Raw genomic sequence first — 17476 nt, 5'->3', positions numbered from 1 at the left:
GGTGGCCAAGAGAGATGAGAACTCAGATTTTGAATCCTCACAGGGATCAAACAAGGGTCACCCACAAAATCACAACACTGTCCTCTGCACAAAAATATCTCCACTCTTTGTGCCACCCAACACAGCCCTCCTGAACCAACATGCAAATCCTGCACACTGACACTGACACCAGGTAAGGGGATACCCAGTACATTTACATCCCTGCACCTGCCCTGCTCTCAAGACGAGTGGCACCAAAATCCCCCCCACCAGCAGCTCTATAAAGCTCCTCTTTCCACACCTGACACTCAGGCAACAGCAGACGCTGACCTGTGTTTGGCATTGGTGCAACAGCCCCCTTGTCCAGCACAGCACTGCTCCCAGTTCCCAGGATGGAAGCTTGTCACTCTTCAGAGCAATTCAATGTCACTTCATATGCTGCCACATCTGTGGCCATTGTCATCCTTGAGGCATTTGCTGGTATGTGGATAAATGCTTTCATTGTTTCTGTGATTTGCGTGGCCTGGGTCAAAAAGAAAACCTTGAACTCTAATGAGAAGATCTTACTGGTTTTGGGATCCTCCAGGTTTTGGTTTCTGTCTTTTTCATGGCTATATTACTTTCTTTCAACAATGTATCGAAATTACCAATATGTTCACCCCATATTTCAACTACTTGCAATTGCTCATAGATTTTTTAATTGTTCTGAAGTTTCTGTGTCAGCATGTCTTTGTGTCTTTTATTGTATAAAAATTGCCAATTTTAGGAACAGCTTCTTCATCTACCTGAAAGTAAAAATTGACAGGATGGTGCCCTGGCTCTTGTTGGGGTCAGTGCTTTTCTCCCTGGTTATTGGAATCCTTCTCTTTGAAATCATTGATAAACCTCAATGTAACAATTCCACTGGTCTAGAAAACTTGTGGAAAGTGAAAATCAAGATAGATGAACATTTTCTTCCTATTTATTTTATCACTGGCTTTGGATATGCTGCTTCATTCATGGCAGTCATCCTTTCTGTCCTTCTCCTTCTCTTTTCCCTCTGGAGACACAAATGCAACATGCAGACAAACTCCATGAAGGACCTCAGCGTGGATGCCCACATCAAAGCCATGAAGTCTATTCTCTCCTTCTTTGTAATGTACAACATCAACATTATATCTTTGATTGTGACAATAATTTATTCAGCGGAGGGGAAAAGTGTCATGATGTTTCTTATTTATGTATTTCAGTATGCTTTTCCAGGTGTTCATTCCCTTATTCTGATTTTCAGCAACTCCAAGTTGAAAAACACACTGCTAAGGATTCTGCCTTGTGTGAAGTGCAAGGTTTGCATGAGGGAAGAACTGTAGCAAAAGCTGCAGCCCATGCAAATTGTTGACCTTTCACTATAGAGAACAAGTCAATTAATATCTAATACAACTCTCCTGGCAGCATAGGTGGTACAGATGTTTACTCTTCCCCACTGAAGTTAAGAAAACTGCATTCAAATATTTTGACCTAGATTATTGTGACTTAATTATTATTATCATCATTGAGTTTAGATAATTTTTGAGCTGAATTATTGTCAATAACAACTTCATTTAGACCTGGTACATGGGCTGGATGCAAAAGGGCAATAAGAACACTGCAAACCTGCCACAAATGCTTCATCATCTGCTGATAAAACTATTATTACTAATATTGTTTAGTTTAGGTAATTTTTTGAGCTCAATTATTAACATTGACAACTTCATTTAGTTCTTGTATATGGACTGGTTGCAAAAGGGCAATAACAATAATGTAAACCTGCTGCAAATATTTTGGTATTCACTGATTGAAAACACTGAACTAAACAACAGATTTATCTCTGTTTTAGTTTACATTTCTTTCTGCTGTGGCCCTGTCCTAGTGTAACATGATGAGCTGTATCACTGTCTGGCAGTGGTTGATAACTGATGTGTGAATATGTTGATCCCCATCACTCTCCAGAGGCGGTCACTGACACACAAACAGCGATGCAGGAATGGCCGTGGGGTGCATAGGTGGGTGCAGAGCCCACTGCTCACTCCAGTTCTGAGTGTCTTCTCTGCCCCATTTCCTGCAAGAACAGGATTGCTCTGCTCTGTGTGACTGCTCTCCTGCTCTGCTTTTACTTTTAGGTGAGATTGGGTCTTCCCAGTGGAGTCTGGCTCAGTAAAACACCTGGGAAAGTGGGATTTCTGCAAGGTGCAGCATGGAATAAAGTCCTGCTGTCATCTCACAGTGACCCACAGGCAGAGGTACAGGGTGCTTGGGTCATGTGCCGGTGGCTGGGGACCTGTGGGTGTCTCAGTGAGGCAAGGTCAAGGCTGCCCTGTACCAGGGAAAGCCACTTCAATGCTCTCAAAAGAACCCACCGCAGGACACAGCTCAGCTCATCAGTGATGGTCGGGGCTCCTCTGTGAAAAGATAATTTAAGTAGTGCAAAAACTCAGACTGGTAAGGTGGACTGAGGAAAATTGTAAGAAACAGTCCTGAAGCAACAGGGACAGCGAAGGAAGGGGAGAGGTTGCTCCAGGTGCCACAGCGGACGTTCCCCTGCAGCCCCTGGAGAGGACTGTGGTGAGGCAGCTGTGCCCCTGCAGCCCACAGAAGTCCATGAAGAAGCTGAGATCCACCTTCAGCCCATGGATGACCCACCAGGAAAGTAGGTGTGGTGGGTTTATCCTGAAGGATTGCAGCCCATGGAGAGCCACTCTGGAGCCAGCTTATCCTGAAGAACTGCAGCCCATGGACCTCACTGAAGTAGGAGAAGAGCGTGAGGAGGAAGGAGTGGAGACACCTTGTTATGATGTGACTTCAAACCCTATTTTCTGTCCCCCTGCATTCTGTAGGGGAGGAGGTAGAGACTCTGGGAAGGAAGGAGTGAAGTTGTGTCTGGGATAATTTGAGGGTGGAGACAAGGAGCCAAGCTGGGTTCAGAGGCACCCAGCTTGAGATGATTCTATGTTACTGTGCCATGATTCAATTGCTTTAAAGATCCAGACGTCTGAGACTCTGCTATGGGAAACCCAGTGTGCAGCTGGTAAGGAAACCTGCTCTGACTCTGGGGGTGTGGTGTGTGCAGGGGCTCAAGTGGGGCACCCGTGGGCTCACAGGAGCTGCCCCCTGCAAAGGGGCTTCAGTCCCAGCAGTGAAAGTCTCTGGTGGGGGGGGGGACTGCCAGAGTGCCTCCTGGATGGGGAGACAGGAAAGTTTCCTTAACACCAACATGAGCAGAGCAGAACCTCAATTGTTTCTTTATGTCACCAGCTCAGGCGGCTCAGGGGGACGTTTTACCTCATGCCCAGGGCCAGGCATGCACTTCTCATAATATCACCTTCAAAAAGCTTCCTCCCTATCCATGAAATGAGAAAAACAACCATTTAGGCCAGAGCAGCTTCTCAACCACTGTGATATCCCCTTTTCCAAACACAGTCTATCAGATTACCTCACTACCAATTCATCTCTTTAAACAGCAGCTCCCCAGAAACTAGCAAATAAATAACTAATGCCACTTTAGAACATGGAAGCCCTCCTTCTGTGCCTAAGCAGGATTTGGGGTTGAATTAACATTTCCATAACAAGTTCATAACATCTGCCCAGAGAAGATTTTTATTCTCTTTCCCAGGATTGTATCCTGAAACAATTGTGACTTCTGAGCATTGAAGTTGAGTTATGGATGGAATGGATTTGCCCAGAGAAAATTTGGCATCTAAGAGCCTAAGTAGTTAGTGAACCATGGCTAACCATCTGGGATTTGGGTTGGACCGGATGATCTCGGAAGTCTTTTCCAACCCGTCTGATTCCATGATTCTGTGATTTCCCATCATAAAGGAGAAAGACAAGGATTGTGGAGGGTAAAGAGGTTTAGCCTGAGCCAAGCTGTGATAGACACAGTTCAATTTGTGTGAGATGTCTCTCAAATCCCAGTACATCTCTGTGCCCATTCAGATGCAGAATCACAGGGGTCTGGTGCCATTTGAGGTGCACAAGGCCATCCAAAATATGCACATTGGCTTGTAGATACAAAGTCTTGGGGACTTCTTGTCCTTTTTCAGTGGTGCTGGAGGGCATGGATTTGAATTAAAAGCTGTTTCAAGCTTTTATTGAAACAGCTTTTTATTAAAAGCTGTTTCAATGTTTCAAGCACCTGATCCAGATCTTCTATGCTTTGAAAACCCAGCATTTGAGACTCTGATGTTATACTCTTATTTTTTTAAGGTTCCAGATTCTTCACATGGAGCTGAGCCCAAGCCCCAGGCACGGTCTGGTCCTGCTCATTTTATACCTTCATGTCATATCCCTTTATAAGCAGGGATAATAGAGAGAGGACTGGGATAGATGAAGGCAGTTCATCTTCTGACCCGTTGGAGTAGAATTAGCTTCTGTTGTCCTCACACACATACAGGGAGATGAAAAAGTTAAAAAAAAAAACCAAACCAAACCAAAACAAATAAAGAAAAACCAAAAACAATCCCCAAGTAACCCAACTAAACCAAGAAATAAAACAAAGAACTACTACTAAGCCTACACCATATTTTCTGTTCTGTCAATCAAAGCAGACTAAACTTGGAATTACAGAATAGAAACATAGAATCATTAAGCTTGGAAAAGACCTCTAAGATCATCCATACTAACCAAGCACTGCCAAGCCCACCACTAAACCATGTCTCTCAGCACCACAGCTGCACAACTTGTGAGCTTCCAGGAACAGTGATTCCACCACTTCCTTGGGCAGCCTGGGTTAATGCCTGAACACCCTTTCAGTGAAGTAATTTTTCCCAAAATGCGGTGTAAACCCCCCTGTGTCATCTGAAGGTCATTTCCTCTCATCTTGTCCTTGTGGCCTGAAAGAACAGACCAATACCCACGTGGCTACAGCGTCCTTTCAGGCAGATGCAGAGAGCAACAAAGTCCCCCCTGCACCTCCTTTTCTCCAGACTGAGCCTCTCCAGATCCCTCAGCTGCTCCTCATCAGACTTGTGCTCCAGACCCTTTCCCAGCTCTATTGCCCTTCTCTGGACTCGCTCCAGCATCTCAATGTCTTTCTTGAATGGAGGGGCCCAAAACTGAACCCAGGATTCGAGCTGAGGCCTCACCAGTGCCCAGTACAGGGGGACGGTCACTGCCCTGGTCCTGCTGCCACACTATTGCTGACACAGGCCAGGTGCCATTGGCCTCCTTGGCCACCTGGGCACACACTGGCTCATGTTCAGCCTCTGCCAACCAGCACCCCCAGGGCCTTTTCTACTGGGCAGCTTTCCAGACTCTCCTCCCCCAGCCTGGAATGCTGCAGGGGGTTGGTTTTTTTGTGACCCAACTGCAGGACCCTGCACTTGGTTTTGTCAAGCCTTGTCAGACACAATTTGCCTTAGTTGATTGATCCAGCCTGTCCACATCCCTCTGCAGAGCCTTCCTACCCCCCTGCACATCAACACTCCTGTGAGAAGATGGCTGGGGGTAAAAATTAGAGGAGACTGAGAATTATAGGGGAAAATAAAGCTGCTACTCCCTGGATGGAATGAGGTTGACATGCTCCATGATGATTCCCCACACAACCATAAGCACCTGGTACCAGGGATGGAATGGAGGGTGGGGCAGAGTGAAGATGCCGTGGCCTCCCTCCGTAGAAATCCCTGCAGGGATTGCAACTTAGCGGTACCTTGCAGTGAATAAGATTGCACAGTACCTGCCAACCAAGGGAGATGGATGAAGATGTCCTGCTGCTGAGCCAACAACTATTCAAAGTCTCTCTCCTCAGGTGAACTTGGTTCATTACAGCCTAATTGTAATATTAATGCACACCTCCATAGAGGGCATGCCCTCTATATTCTGTTGACTGTATCTTTAAAAGCAAAGTGAGAGAATTTTACACTGATCAGAAACGAAGATATTTATGACTAAAGTCACTCAAGCTCCACCTAAGAAGAAATAGCATAAAAGGAAGTTGAGAATGGGGAATACATCAGGGAAGACCCAATCAAAACTGCTGGGATAAGTCAATGGGCTGAACCTGTCTTCTCCCCCTGTAAGGACACCGACTGGTTAAGAACCACACTCCACGTGTGCTAAATATTGCTAGTAGGATTGGAGCTTGCTTTACGATATACTATATTGCTTTAAATACGTTTTTGCAGCCAAATACTATCACCGGCAATCTTCAAACCTTAACCTGTCACAATTTTGTATTAATAATAAGTGTTATTCTATAAACTGCTGGAGTGGGTCCTTTATAGGTCCTAGCAGTTGCCAGCAAGGGATAACACATTCAAATAAAGTGGGAAGACCTGCTGAGGGGTCTCCCTTATGCTGTTGGCTTAACTTCATTCAAACTAAGCTATGACATTGATGCTTTCTAAGAAATATAAAAGATAAAGAGAAGTGAAGATCTCAGTAGTATTTTTACAAAAACCTCATGACTATATGAATGGACTTCAAGGGTGTGGCAGGTACCAAGTTTTGTTGTTGAGACGAACTCCAGGTCTTCTGTGAAAAACTTTCCATGTGTCAGTGCTGTAGTGAGAGCCTTCACAAAAACATGCAAATAGGAGCCTGTGATATGAATATTCATGTAACATACTGATTGCCTTTCTGTCCCCTGGAGAAAAAGACATCACCATTCTGAAGAGAGAAAATGCTAGGGGTTCATTTCTGGCAACCACAGAGTAATTTACTGTGATTTCAATTTTTCCTGGTTACACTAAAGAATCAGCCAAGGTCTCGTTGGTACCTGTGGTCCCAATGTGCAAGGTCCTATACTAACCCAGTGTCCAAGGGCACTCCATGCCCTACAGAGCTTAACAGACCTTGCCTGTTAAAAACCCACAGTTTTCAGGACCGAAATTCATTTGGAAGCTTGAGAGTATTTAGGTGAGGGAGGAACCTAGCATGGTCCCATTCCTAAAACTTTTCATATTGCAAGTAGATGAGACTTGAACCCTATCACAGGGACTCATGCTGCTTTTTACCCTTTTCCTGCATATGCTTCAACTTAACCCTGGAAGAAACCCCACAGTTTTCCTTTTGCTGCCTACCCACCCACCCCACTATGTAGCTCTTCAAAAGTCTTAAGGCCTTACCATGGGAAAACTAACTCCACATGCCTGTGGAGGATCAAAAGAAACTCTAGTTTTCTAGCACATCGGTTGAACTTTTCAGCTCCTGGACTCTGGGATGAAAGAGCACAGTGACTCCCCTGACTGTGCTCTGCTGAGAGTACACCCTGCTCACCAAGAGCAGCACTGGTGGCCAAGGGACAGAAGAACCCAGATCCTGAAGCCTGACATGAATCAAACAGGGCTACTCACAAAATCACAACACTGTCCACAGCATAAAAACATTTCTGCTCTTTGTGCCACCCAACACAGCCCTCCTGAACCAACATGCAAATCCTGCACACTGACACTGACACCAGGTAAGGGGATACCCAGCACATTTACATCCCTGCACCTGCCCTGCTCTCAAGATGAGCGGCACCAAAATCCCCCCCCACCAGTAGGTCTATAAAGCTCCTCTTTCCACACCTGACACTCAGGCAACAGCAGATGCTGACCTGTGTTTGGCATTGGTGCAACAGCCCCCTTGTCCAGCACAGCACTGCTCCCAGTTCCCAGGATGGAAGCTTGTCACTCTCCAGAGCAATTCAATGTCACTGCATACGCTGCCACGACTGAGGCCATTGTCACCTTTGAGGTGTTTGCTGGCATGTGGATAAATGCTTTCATTGTTTCTGTGATTTGCGTGGCCTGGGTCAAGAAGAAAACCTTGAACTCTAATGAGAAGATCTTGATGGCTTTGGGATGCTCCCGGTTTTGCTTCTTGTGCATTGCATGGGTTTATTCCTTTCTCTCAAAATTTTATCCCAATTATCTTCATGTTCATCTCATATTTGAACTAGTTGGGAGTGCTCAGAGCTTTCTATATTGTTCCAACTTGTGGTTTTCTGCTTCTCTTCGTGTCTTTTATTGCATAAAAATTGCCAATTTCAGGAACAGTTTCTTCATCTACCTGAAAGTAAAAATTGACAGGATTGTGTCCTGCCTCTTGTTGGGGTCACTGCTTTTCTCCCTGGTTATTGGAATCATTGTCTACAATAATACTGATGAAGTTTTATGTAAAAACCTCAATTTCACCACTCAAGGAAGGATCTGGAAAGCAAGTATCAGCACAGAAGAACATTTTTCCCCCCATTATTTTATCATTGGTTTTGGATATGCCATTTTGTTCACAGCATTCATCTTTTCTGCCCTTCTCCTTCTCTTTTCCCTCTGGAGACACAAACGCAACATGCAGACAAACTCCATGAAGGACCTCAGCATGGATGCCCACATCAAAGCCATGAAATCCATTCTCTCCTTCTTCATAATGTACAGCATCAACTTTATATGTCTGATCTTTACTCTCATTTATTCTGTTAAGAATGAAAATGCCATGATGTTTCTTGTATTCACATATCTGTATGCCTTTCCAGGTGTTCATTCCCTTATTCTGATTTTCAGCAATCCCAAGCTGGAAAACACACTGTTAAGGATTCTGCCTTGTATGAAGCTTTGCATGAGGTAGGAACTGCAAGAAAAGCTGGAGCATTTGGAAAATGTTGATCTTTCCCTTAAGGTCAACAAGTCATTTAATCTTTAATGAAACCAGGTCATTTAAGCTCTAAAAGAACTTTCCAGCCATAGCAGATGATATAGATGTTCACTCTTCCTGATTAAAGAAAACTTCATTCACATTTACTGAACTAAATTATTGTGTGTATAAAAATTATTATTATGATTTGATTTAGATAAACCTTTGAGTTCTATTATTGTAATTAAGAAAGTCATTTAGCCCTGACTGTAGGAACAAGGCATAAATCCCTGAGATATGTGGTGGAGGAATCAATAATCTGGATAAATTATCCAGTAGAGTCCCCTGACCTCTGCCTGAGCCAGGCAGAAGATGGAGTAATACTAACACTGCTCTGTTCAGCCCTTGTGCAAGACGCTTTCTAATCAAAACTCTTGATAACCCTCATTTGTATAGAAGATGGCTGGTCCCTGCCATTCAGGACTTCAGTCTCACCTCCACTTCTCCCAAAAGTATAAATTTGGCATTTGAAATCCTCCATGGCAGAGGATGACAATATGACTCCACTCTGTAGATGGGTCAATGGGATTGCTTCATTCTCTGCCCCAAAAGCAGGGATGCCTCTTTGGTAAGATTTGCTCCTCCAGCTATGTCACATTGTGCCCTGGGGAAGTTGGGTTTTTAGGTTTAACTGCTGGTAAAGCTTAATGAATTATCAATTGTTTTTCTTTTTTTTTTTTTAAATATATTTAGTGCTAATCCAGTAACTGCATTTATCAATGGCAATTCCAAACTTGTATTTCTGCAATAAAATGCACTATTTCTGAATCTGTGATCATGGAAGTTCTTACTGAATGTGATGAGATTTACAGTGCTGAAGGCTATACTCAGAAATTAAGCTCAGCCACACCCAGGGCCTTTGATCTCTGAGGACCAGAAGAATGCAAGGGAGTTTATCTTCTCCCAAACTCTTATGCTCTTAATGTAATAGAAAAATATGCAAAACTGATACATGGGCTGGATGCAAAAGGGCAATAATGACACTGCAAACCTGCCACAAATGCTTTGGCATTTGCTGATTGAAATGACTGAACTAAACAACAGGTTTACCTCTGTTTTAGTTTACATTTCTTGCTGCTGTGGCCCTGTTCTAGTGTAATGTGATGAGCTGTATCACTGTCTGGCAGTGGTTGATAACTGATGTGTGAACACGTTGATCCCTGTCACTCTCCATGGGTGGTCACTGACATACAAACAGTGATGCAGGAAGGGCCGTGGGGGGCACAGGTGGGTGCAGAGCCCACTGCCCACACCAGCCCTGAGTGTCCTCTCTGCCCCACTTCCTGCCAGAACAGGATTGCCCTGCTCTGTGTGACTGCTCTCCTGCTCTGCTTTTACTTGTAGATGATATTGACTCTTTTGAGTGGAGTCTGGCTCAGGAAAACACCTGGGAAAGTGGGTTTTGTGCTGGATCAGGGGAGCAGTGAGAGGAGGAAGGAGTGAGGGAGAAAACTCATTATGAACTGACTGCAACCCCCATTCTGCTTTCCCTTGTGCTGCTGTGGGGGAGGAGGTGGAAAAGCTGGAAATGAAAGAGTGAAGTTGAGCCTGGGTTGAATGGGGGGTGGACACAAGGGTTCTAGTTTTGGGTTTGTTCCTCATCATCCTACTCTATTTTCAATAGGCAATAAATTGAATTCATTTTCCCCAAGTCAAGTCAATTTTCTCCATGACAATAATTGGTGAGTGATCTCCCTGCCTTTATCTCGACCCATGAGCTTTTCCATCCTATTTTTCAGCCCTGCCCTGTGTATGGGTGAGTTTGAAGGAGGAGCTGGGTGTGGGGCTGGCAGCTGCCCAAGGTCCAACCTCCACAGCAGGTGCTCTAAACATGACATAGTTCCAGCATGAACTGAGCAGAACCTGAATTGGTCATTCCTCTCACCAGCTCAGGTCCTGAGGTAGATCTTAAAAATCACATCGAGACACATCTCCCCACTGAAAGGACTTGAAGGACAGGCACCAACACACCTCCCTTCTCTCCCTCATGTTGCTTGTGCACTTCCTTCTTTAACAGGACAGTCCCAATTGATTTCACAAGAAGACCCTGGAAGACCCATCTGATTCCCTACATCCCATGCAATATCATCCCTCACAACCTCACATCCCACAACACGCAGCAGGCAAACCCAGCATCTTGCCAATGGCAGCACCACACAAAACAAGGCAGCCCCAGCAAACCACACTGCAGATACCTTCTGCCATCTCCATGAAAGCCCTGAGACCATCACACCCAGCACAGCATCACTGCCCTGTGCACCAGCCCCACTCAGCTGCACCTTCAGTGGACACGTTATCCACCAGCACAGCCACAGTGCACAGCCCACATGGAGAGATGCACTGATGGGCCCAGCCTGGGGAAGCTGACCCAGAAGAGATGTCACAGCTCAATGGGAGGGGCTGCCCAGTGCTGGCAGGGTATGGAAAACACCTTTGGGTCACATTCCAGGTTTTCAGGGTTGAGAAGTGAAACAGTTAGAAATGCTTTTGCCATGCAAGAGTGTTGATGAGCAGACGGACAGTTCGGGAGTGACATTAATAAAACAAAACTCAATAGTGAATGAAATAAAAGCCGTCTGGAGAGTTGGACAAAATCTGCCTGTACCTAATGCAATTTATACAGGGCTACTTCTCAGGCTGGAAGGGACCTTAAATATCAGCTGGTTCCAAACCCATCGACATGGTGGGATAGAAGAGTCAGGAAATTTCCCTCCTTAGCAGCTGTTTCTCAGAGCATTCCTCTCCAGTTCTTCATGACATCAGCATACTTCTGTGAACACAGTAATCCAAATCTACACTCTCGATGATGTAGTTTAGATCAGCACCACATACCAGTAAGAAAATGTCACTCTGACAAGGATTTGCTCACAGAATCACAGAATAACAGAATATTTTGAGTTGGAAAGGACCAACAAGGATCATCGAGTCCAGCTCCCGGCCCTGCACAGGACCATCCCCAAGAGTCACAGGATGTGCCTGGGAGTATCATCCAAATGCTTCTTTAACTCTGTAGGGCTTGGTGCTGTGAACACTTCCCTGGGGAGCCTGTTCAGTGCCCAACCACCCTCTGGCTAAAAAAACCTTCTTCTAATGTCCAACCTAAACCTTCCCTGACACAACTTCAGGCCATTCCCTCAGGTCCTGTCACTTGTCCCCACAGAGAAGACACCAGTGCCTACTCCCCCTTGTCCTCCTCTCACAAGGAAGTTGTAACTGCAGTGAGGTCTCCCATCAGTCTTTCCTCCAGCTGAACAGACCAAGTGACCTCTGCCACTCCTCTTAAGGCTTCCCCTTAAGGCCCTTCACCATCTTCATGGACATTCTCTAATGGCTTAATATCTATCAGTGTCATGGTTTGAGATAGCCCCAAAATCCAATTCCCTAGCTCCATTCTTCCTCCCACATCTCAACCCAATGTGAGATGGGTTTTTCCAGACAAAACACAACCAGACTCAGAATGGGGAAAGGGAATATATTACAATGACTGTACAAATAAATACTATAACACATTATACACACGATCACAACTATCTCTACCATGACATATAGTATTTACAATGGATCAGATCTCCTCTCCCCTCCAAATAAAAGTCCAGGAGGGAAAGAAGGACAGATCCCTTCCAGTCTCTCAGGGCAGCAGCTTCTTCAGAGTAGCAGAAGCAGTCTATCTCTCTCTCTCATGCATGCAGCAGCTGATAGCTGGATCTCTGCCAGCACTCACGAGGGAGATATCCAAGCTCCCTCGGCCCCGTCGCCAACCAACTGAGGGGTCTTCCGTGGGCTTCGTAACCCCAGACAAAGGTCGTTCCACCACGATCATATCACGAAGACGCAGGGGGTCTTCGTGACGGTCTGGTATCTCCAGGAGATTCAAGCTCCTTGCAGGGCCTCTGTGCCCTGCCTCAGGCTGCCACCTTGGCAGCAGTGCGAGGGGGGAGCCAAGGTCAGCCCCTCTGCATTCCTCTCCGTCCTGGTCCAGCTTCCCAGGACGCTCTGAGCTTCTCAACTCTTCTCTCTCTCTCTCTCTGGTGCTGCATGTCTCTGTTGCTCCATTTTATCTCTTCTGGCTCTCTGCCACCGCTTTTTCGGTCAGTGCCGGCTGCTGCTCTTCTCTGGCCGCTGCCCAGTTTGGAGAAAACATCTCCCAGCTCACAGCTACAGACACATAGTCCAGTTTAACACTGTTCCAAGTCTCTGTAGCCCCCAACTGGGGCTGGGGGGCTGCAGAGGCCCCAAGGGGCTCCGGGTCCCTTTTCCTCGTGGCTCCTACAACATGGCCACTTCACCTACAACCAAAACTACACCTCGTCACTTCTGGTGCTGGTTGTGGTATGTTTACATTTCTGCAGGAGCGTCCATTGGACAGGACTTCAAAACTTCCAGGGGTTTCCACCCCTTGGGGGTTACCACTTTTCTTAGTCTCTGGGGGAAAACAAGGTTCAAACCACTACAATTAGATATTGTGGTGCCCAAAACTGCCCCAATATTGCAGGTGAGACACTTTATCCCCACTCTGTGGGAGCCCTATCGGTGAGCAAGGGAGAGAAGAATCCAGTCTTGAAATCCAACAGGGATCAAAAAAGGGTCAGTCAGAGAAGCAGAACACTGTTGTCTAAACAAAAACATCTCCACTCTTTGTGCCACCCAACACAGCCCTCCTGAACCAACATGCAAATCCTGCACACTGACACTGACACCAGGTAAGGGGATACCCAGCACATTTACATCCCTGCACCTGCCCTGCTCTCAAGACAGCGGCACCAAAATCCCCCCCACCAGCAGCTCTATAAAGCTCCTCTTTCCACACCTGACACTCAGGCAACAGCAGACGCTGACCTGTGTTTGGCATTGGTGCAACAGCCCCCTTGTCCAGCACAGCACTGCTCTCAGCTCTCAGGATGGAAGCTTGTCTCTCTCCAGAGCAATTCAATGTCACTGCATACGCTGCCACGGCTGTGACCATTGTCACCTTTGAGGCATTTGCTGGCATGTGGATAAATGCTTTCATTGTTTCTGTGATTTGCATGGCTTGGGTCAAGAAGAAAACCTTGAACTCTAATGAGAAGATCTTGCTGTTACTGGGATCCTCCCGGTTTTGGTTTTTGTGCATCTCATGGGTATATTTCTTTCTTTCAATAATTTATCCCAATTTCCTTTATGTTCACCCCACACTTCAACTAGTTGTATCTCTTCAAAGCTTGTTAAATTATTCCAACATATGGGTTTCAGCCTGTCTTTGTGTTTTTTATTGTATAAAAATTGCCAATTTCAGGAACAGCTTCTTCATCTACCTGAAAGTAAAAATTGACAGGATGGTGCCCTGGCTCTTGTTGGGGTCTGTGCTTTTGTCCCTGGTTATTGGAACCATTATCTACTATGTCATTGATAAAGCTTTCTGTAAAAACCTCAATTTCAGTTGCCAAGGATGTATTTGGAAAGCAAGTATCAGAATAGAAGAGCATTTTTTCCCCATTTATTTTATCACTGGCTTTGGATTTGTCACTTCATTCATGGCAGTCACCTTTTCTGCCCTTCTCCTTCTCTTTTCTCTATGGAGACACAAACGCAACATGCAGACAAACTCCACGAAGGACCTCAGCATGGATACCCACATCAAAGCCATGAAATCTATTATCTCCTTTTTAGTAATGTACAGCATCAACTTTGCATCTTTGATCTTGACACTGATTTATGCAATTAGCAGCCAAAATCACACAGATTTCCTTATTTCTGTATTTCTGTATGCTTTTCCAGGTTTTCATTCCATTATTTTGATTTTCAGCAATCCCAAATTGGAAAAGACATTGCTAAGGATTGTGCCCTGTGTGAATGCAAGGTTTGCATGAAGTAGGAACTGTTGGAAGAGTCATTAAATCTCTTACGCAAACTCTCCATGTTGTCTGGAAGGGAAAGATATTATCTCTTTATCACTGAAGTTAAGAGTATAACATTCAAATACTTTGACTGAAATTAGAATGAGCAAAAGAAATTTTTATTATCCTTAAACTTAGGTATTTTTTTGACCAAAGCTCTTGTCAATAATAAAGTCTTTTAGACCTTATACATGTGATTTGGTTGCAAAAGGACAATAAAAATATGCAAATGGTGAGGCACTCGCTGATTGAAACAACTGAACTACACCACAGGTTCATCTCTATTTTGGTTAACAGTTCTTTCTTCTCTGGCTCCCTTCTTTGTAACATTATCAGCTGTATCACTGTCTGTCTGACAGTGCAGGTGGGGTGAGTGCACCTTGAAGGACTGCAGCCTAAGGAGACCCCACACTGGAGCTGGCTTATCCTGAAGGACTGTAGCCCAGGAGTGGGATCCACACTTGAGCAGGGGAAGAGTGTGAGGAGGAAGGAGTGGAGGAGAAAACTCGTTATGAACTGATTACAATCCTCATTCCCTGTCCCCCTGTGCTGCTGAAGAAATGGCGGTGGAGAAGCCAGGAATGCAGGAGTGAATTTTGGATGTGAAGAATAAGAAGAATGGGGGAAGGGAAGGGGTTCAAGATTTGTGCTTCTTCCTCCTCACCCCACTCTGTCTTCTGTAGGCAATAAAGTCAATTCATTTTCCCCAATTCAAGTCTGTTTTCTCCATGACAGTAACTGGTGAGTGATTTCCCTGTCCTTATCTCGACCCGTGAGCTTTTCCATCTTCTTTTCCACTCCTGCCCTGTTGTGGAAAAAGAGAGAAGGAGCAGCTGGCTGGGGACCTGGCAGGTGCCCAACCACTGGTATCAGCCAACCACTGCTGTCCTCTAAATGTGACACAATTCCAACACAAGAAGAGCAGAACATGATTTGTTCATTTCTGTCATCATCTCAGGCACAGAGTAACATCTTAGCTCACAGCAGCTGCCAAGGATGTGTTTTTCATGCTTTTTGGCAGGTTTTGCTTTGGCTCTTGCTCTCCCAGAAGGAGAACATGTGCCAGGTGTGCAGTCCAAACATCAGAGTTCTCCTGATGTGGCAATGGATTTGCCATATGTAGGATGGAAGAAGTCCCGTCAGAGATGGACTAGTGAAGAAAAAGAAAACAGCTCAAATGTTATAGAAGCATAAGTTTTTAATGTGGTTTAAACAGGTTTCAAAATGGCTTTTGCTTTTTTGCAAAGTCATTGCCCCTTCTTCCCGACACCCCCTGTGAGGGACTTGTCTCCCATACAGTGTCCTGGGAAGGTGTCCTGAGGTGTTTCTTATTGGTCCTTGTTAACCCCTTCCTATTGGCTGTTGACCCTTCACCTGATTGTTTTTTTCTATGTGACCCTGAACTTGTCATTGGTTCCCCTTTGACCCTCCTAAAAGCCTTATAAACCCCTACCCCGCAATAAACTTCCTCTTTCGTCCGTCCCTCCCTGGTGGTCTGTGTGAGCTCCTTACGGGGTCGCAGGCCACGAGATGGGGGGCAGGGGAGAAGGGCATTCACCCTCCAGGTTATGGGCTGGCACCCAAGAGCCTGGAGGTCTCCCCCGTCCCACTAATCCGTCGTATCCTGAAGCTTCTCAAATTTTCTTTTCCCCCAGTAAAGCAAATATGTCCTTCTTGTAGGACAACACTGCAAAGGACTCTCTAGATTCACTGCACTGTCTTTTAGAAAGTGACCCAGAGGAAGAGCTTCTGCTCAGGGAACATGAGTGGCCCTGGGATGCTAATTTGAAAAGTTGAAGTGAAGGTGAAAAACCTTGTCTTGTGAGCTTTCTCTTTGAAGAGTTTTCTTGCCATGGGCATTCCCTTCCCTCTGTCGTTCCATCCCCACAACAATGAAAGGGGAAGAATTTAATATTGAAGCGTAAGTGGTTTTTAATTGGATGGGGCTCTGAACAACCTGGGCTAGTGGGAGGTGTCCCTGTCCACAGTAGGGGGGTTGGAATGAGATGATCTTTAAGGTTTCATCCAGCTCAAAGCACTCAGTAGAAATTCAGTAGCAACCAAGGCTGATCATCTGGGATTCCCCTTGTCATAAAAGGAGAAAGAAAGGGCTGCTAGGGAGGGAAGAGGTTCAGCCTGAACCAAGCTCCAATGGAAGCAATTCAATCTGTGTGTGACATGATTCAGATCACAACAAAATCTGTGTCCATCCAGATGCATAAACGTGGGGGTGAGGTGCCATTTGAAATGCACAAAGGCATCCAAAATATTCACATGGACTTGTAGATGCAATTTCTAGGAGACTCCTTCCCCTTCTCAAGTTGTGCAGGAGGGGATGGATATGAAACAGCAGCAGATACCTGTGCTTCAAGCACCTGACCCACATCTTCCTGCTCTGAAACCCCAGCATGTGAGACTCTGTAGTGGTTTGAACCTTGTTTTCTCCCAGAGGCTGAAAAGTGGTAACCCCCAGGGGTGGAAACCCCTGGAAGTTTTGAAGTTCTGCCCAATGAGCGCTCCTGCAGAAATGTAAACATATCACAAGCACCGGAAGAGAAGAGTTGTAGTTTGGTTGGTAGAAGAAGAAGTAGCCATGTTGTGGTAGAGCCACGAGGAAAGGGGCCCGGAGCCCCTCGGGGCCTCTGGGGCCCCCCAGCCCCAGTTGGGGGCTACAGAGACAGAGCAGAAGCGGCGGCAGTGTCCAGAGACTCTGGATAAGAGCCAGGACAGATAAGAACTGAACCGGAGGAAGCAGCAGAAAGTAGCAGCAGACCTACGGAGTTCTGGGGGTAGGAACTGTACCAAACCCCTAAAACTCCTTTGAGACCTCCTGGAGAGGAGGAAGATGATGAACTCTTACTTGAAAGAGCCTTGAAGTGCAACATGCACTGCAGAGAAGAGCTGAGAAGCTCAGTCGTCCTGAGAGCTGAGTCAGGACGGTGTGGGAGGTTGGCCCTTGGGGGCCCTCCCTTGCTGCAAGCTACAAAGAAGCTCGC

The 17476-nt window shown here is 45.7% G+C and overlaps 3 protein-coding genes across 3 annotated transcripts; all 3 read left to right on the top strand.

The window, feature by feature from the left end:
* The first annotated feature begins 371 nt into the window (after positions 1-371).
* Positions 372-2794, top strand: LOC113956641 (taste receptor type 2 member 41-like). Its single transcript, XM_027663420.1, has 2 exons — positions 372-1292; positions 2747-2794. The coding sequence occupies exons 1-2, from the start codon at positions 372-374 to the stop codon at positions 2792-2794; spliced, it is 969 nt and encodes a 322-aa protein (XP_027519221.1).
* A 4799-nt stretch (positions 2795-7593) lies between these two features.
* On the top strand, positions 7594-8541 carry LOC113956650 (taste receptor type 2 member 114-like). The gene has a single exon (XM_027663445.1). The coding sequence runs from the start codon at positions 7594-7596 to the stop codon at positions 8539-8541; it is 948 nt and encodes a 315-aa protein (XP_027519246.1).
* Positions 8542-13505: 4964 nt separating this feature from the next.
* Positions 13506-14453, top strand: LOC113956648 (taste receptor type 2 member 7-like). The gene has a single exon (XM_027663443.1). The coding sequence runs from the start codon at positions 13506-13508 to the stop codon at positions 14451-14453; it is 948 nt and encodes a 315-aa protein (XP_027519244.1).
* Positions 14454-17476: the final 3023 nt, after the last annotated feature.

This window comes from Corapipo altera, unplaced genomic scaffold (genome assembly GCF_003945725.1).
Source record: "Corapipo altera isolate COAL_440 unplaced genomic scaffold, ASM394572v1 116, whole genome shotgun sequence".
Lineage (NCBI taxonomy): Eukaryota > Metazoa > Chordata > Aves > Passeriformes > Pipridae > Corapipo > Corapipo altera.
Note: the sequence above shows the minus strand (reverse complement) of the source record. Positions and strands in the feature narration are given on the sequence as shown.

Coding starts and splice junctions, on each gene's coding strand:
- LOC113956648 (XM_027663443.1), top strand. CDS start 13,506: ATGGAAGCTTGTCTCTCTCCAGAGCAATTCAATGTCACTGCATACGCT.
- LOC113956641 (XM_027663420.1), top strand. CDS start 372: ATGGAAGCTTGTCACTCTTCAGAGCAATTCAATGTCACTTCATATGCT. Junction 1,293..2,746: donor TGCTAAGGATTCTGCCTTGT/GTGAAGTGCAAG, acceptor TCACTGAAGTAG/GAGAAGAGCGTGAGGAGGAA.
- LOC113956650 (XM_027663445.1), top strand. CDS start 7,594: ATGGAAGCTTGTCACTCTCCAGAGCAATTCAATGTCACTGCATACGCT.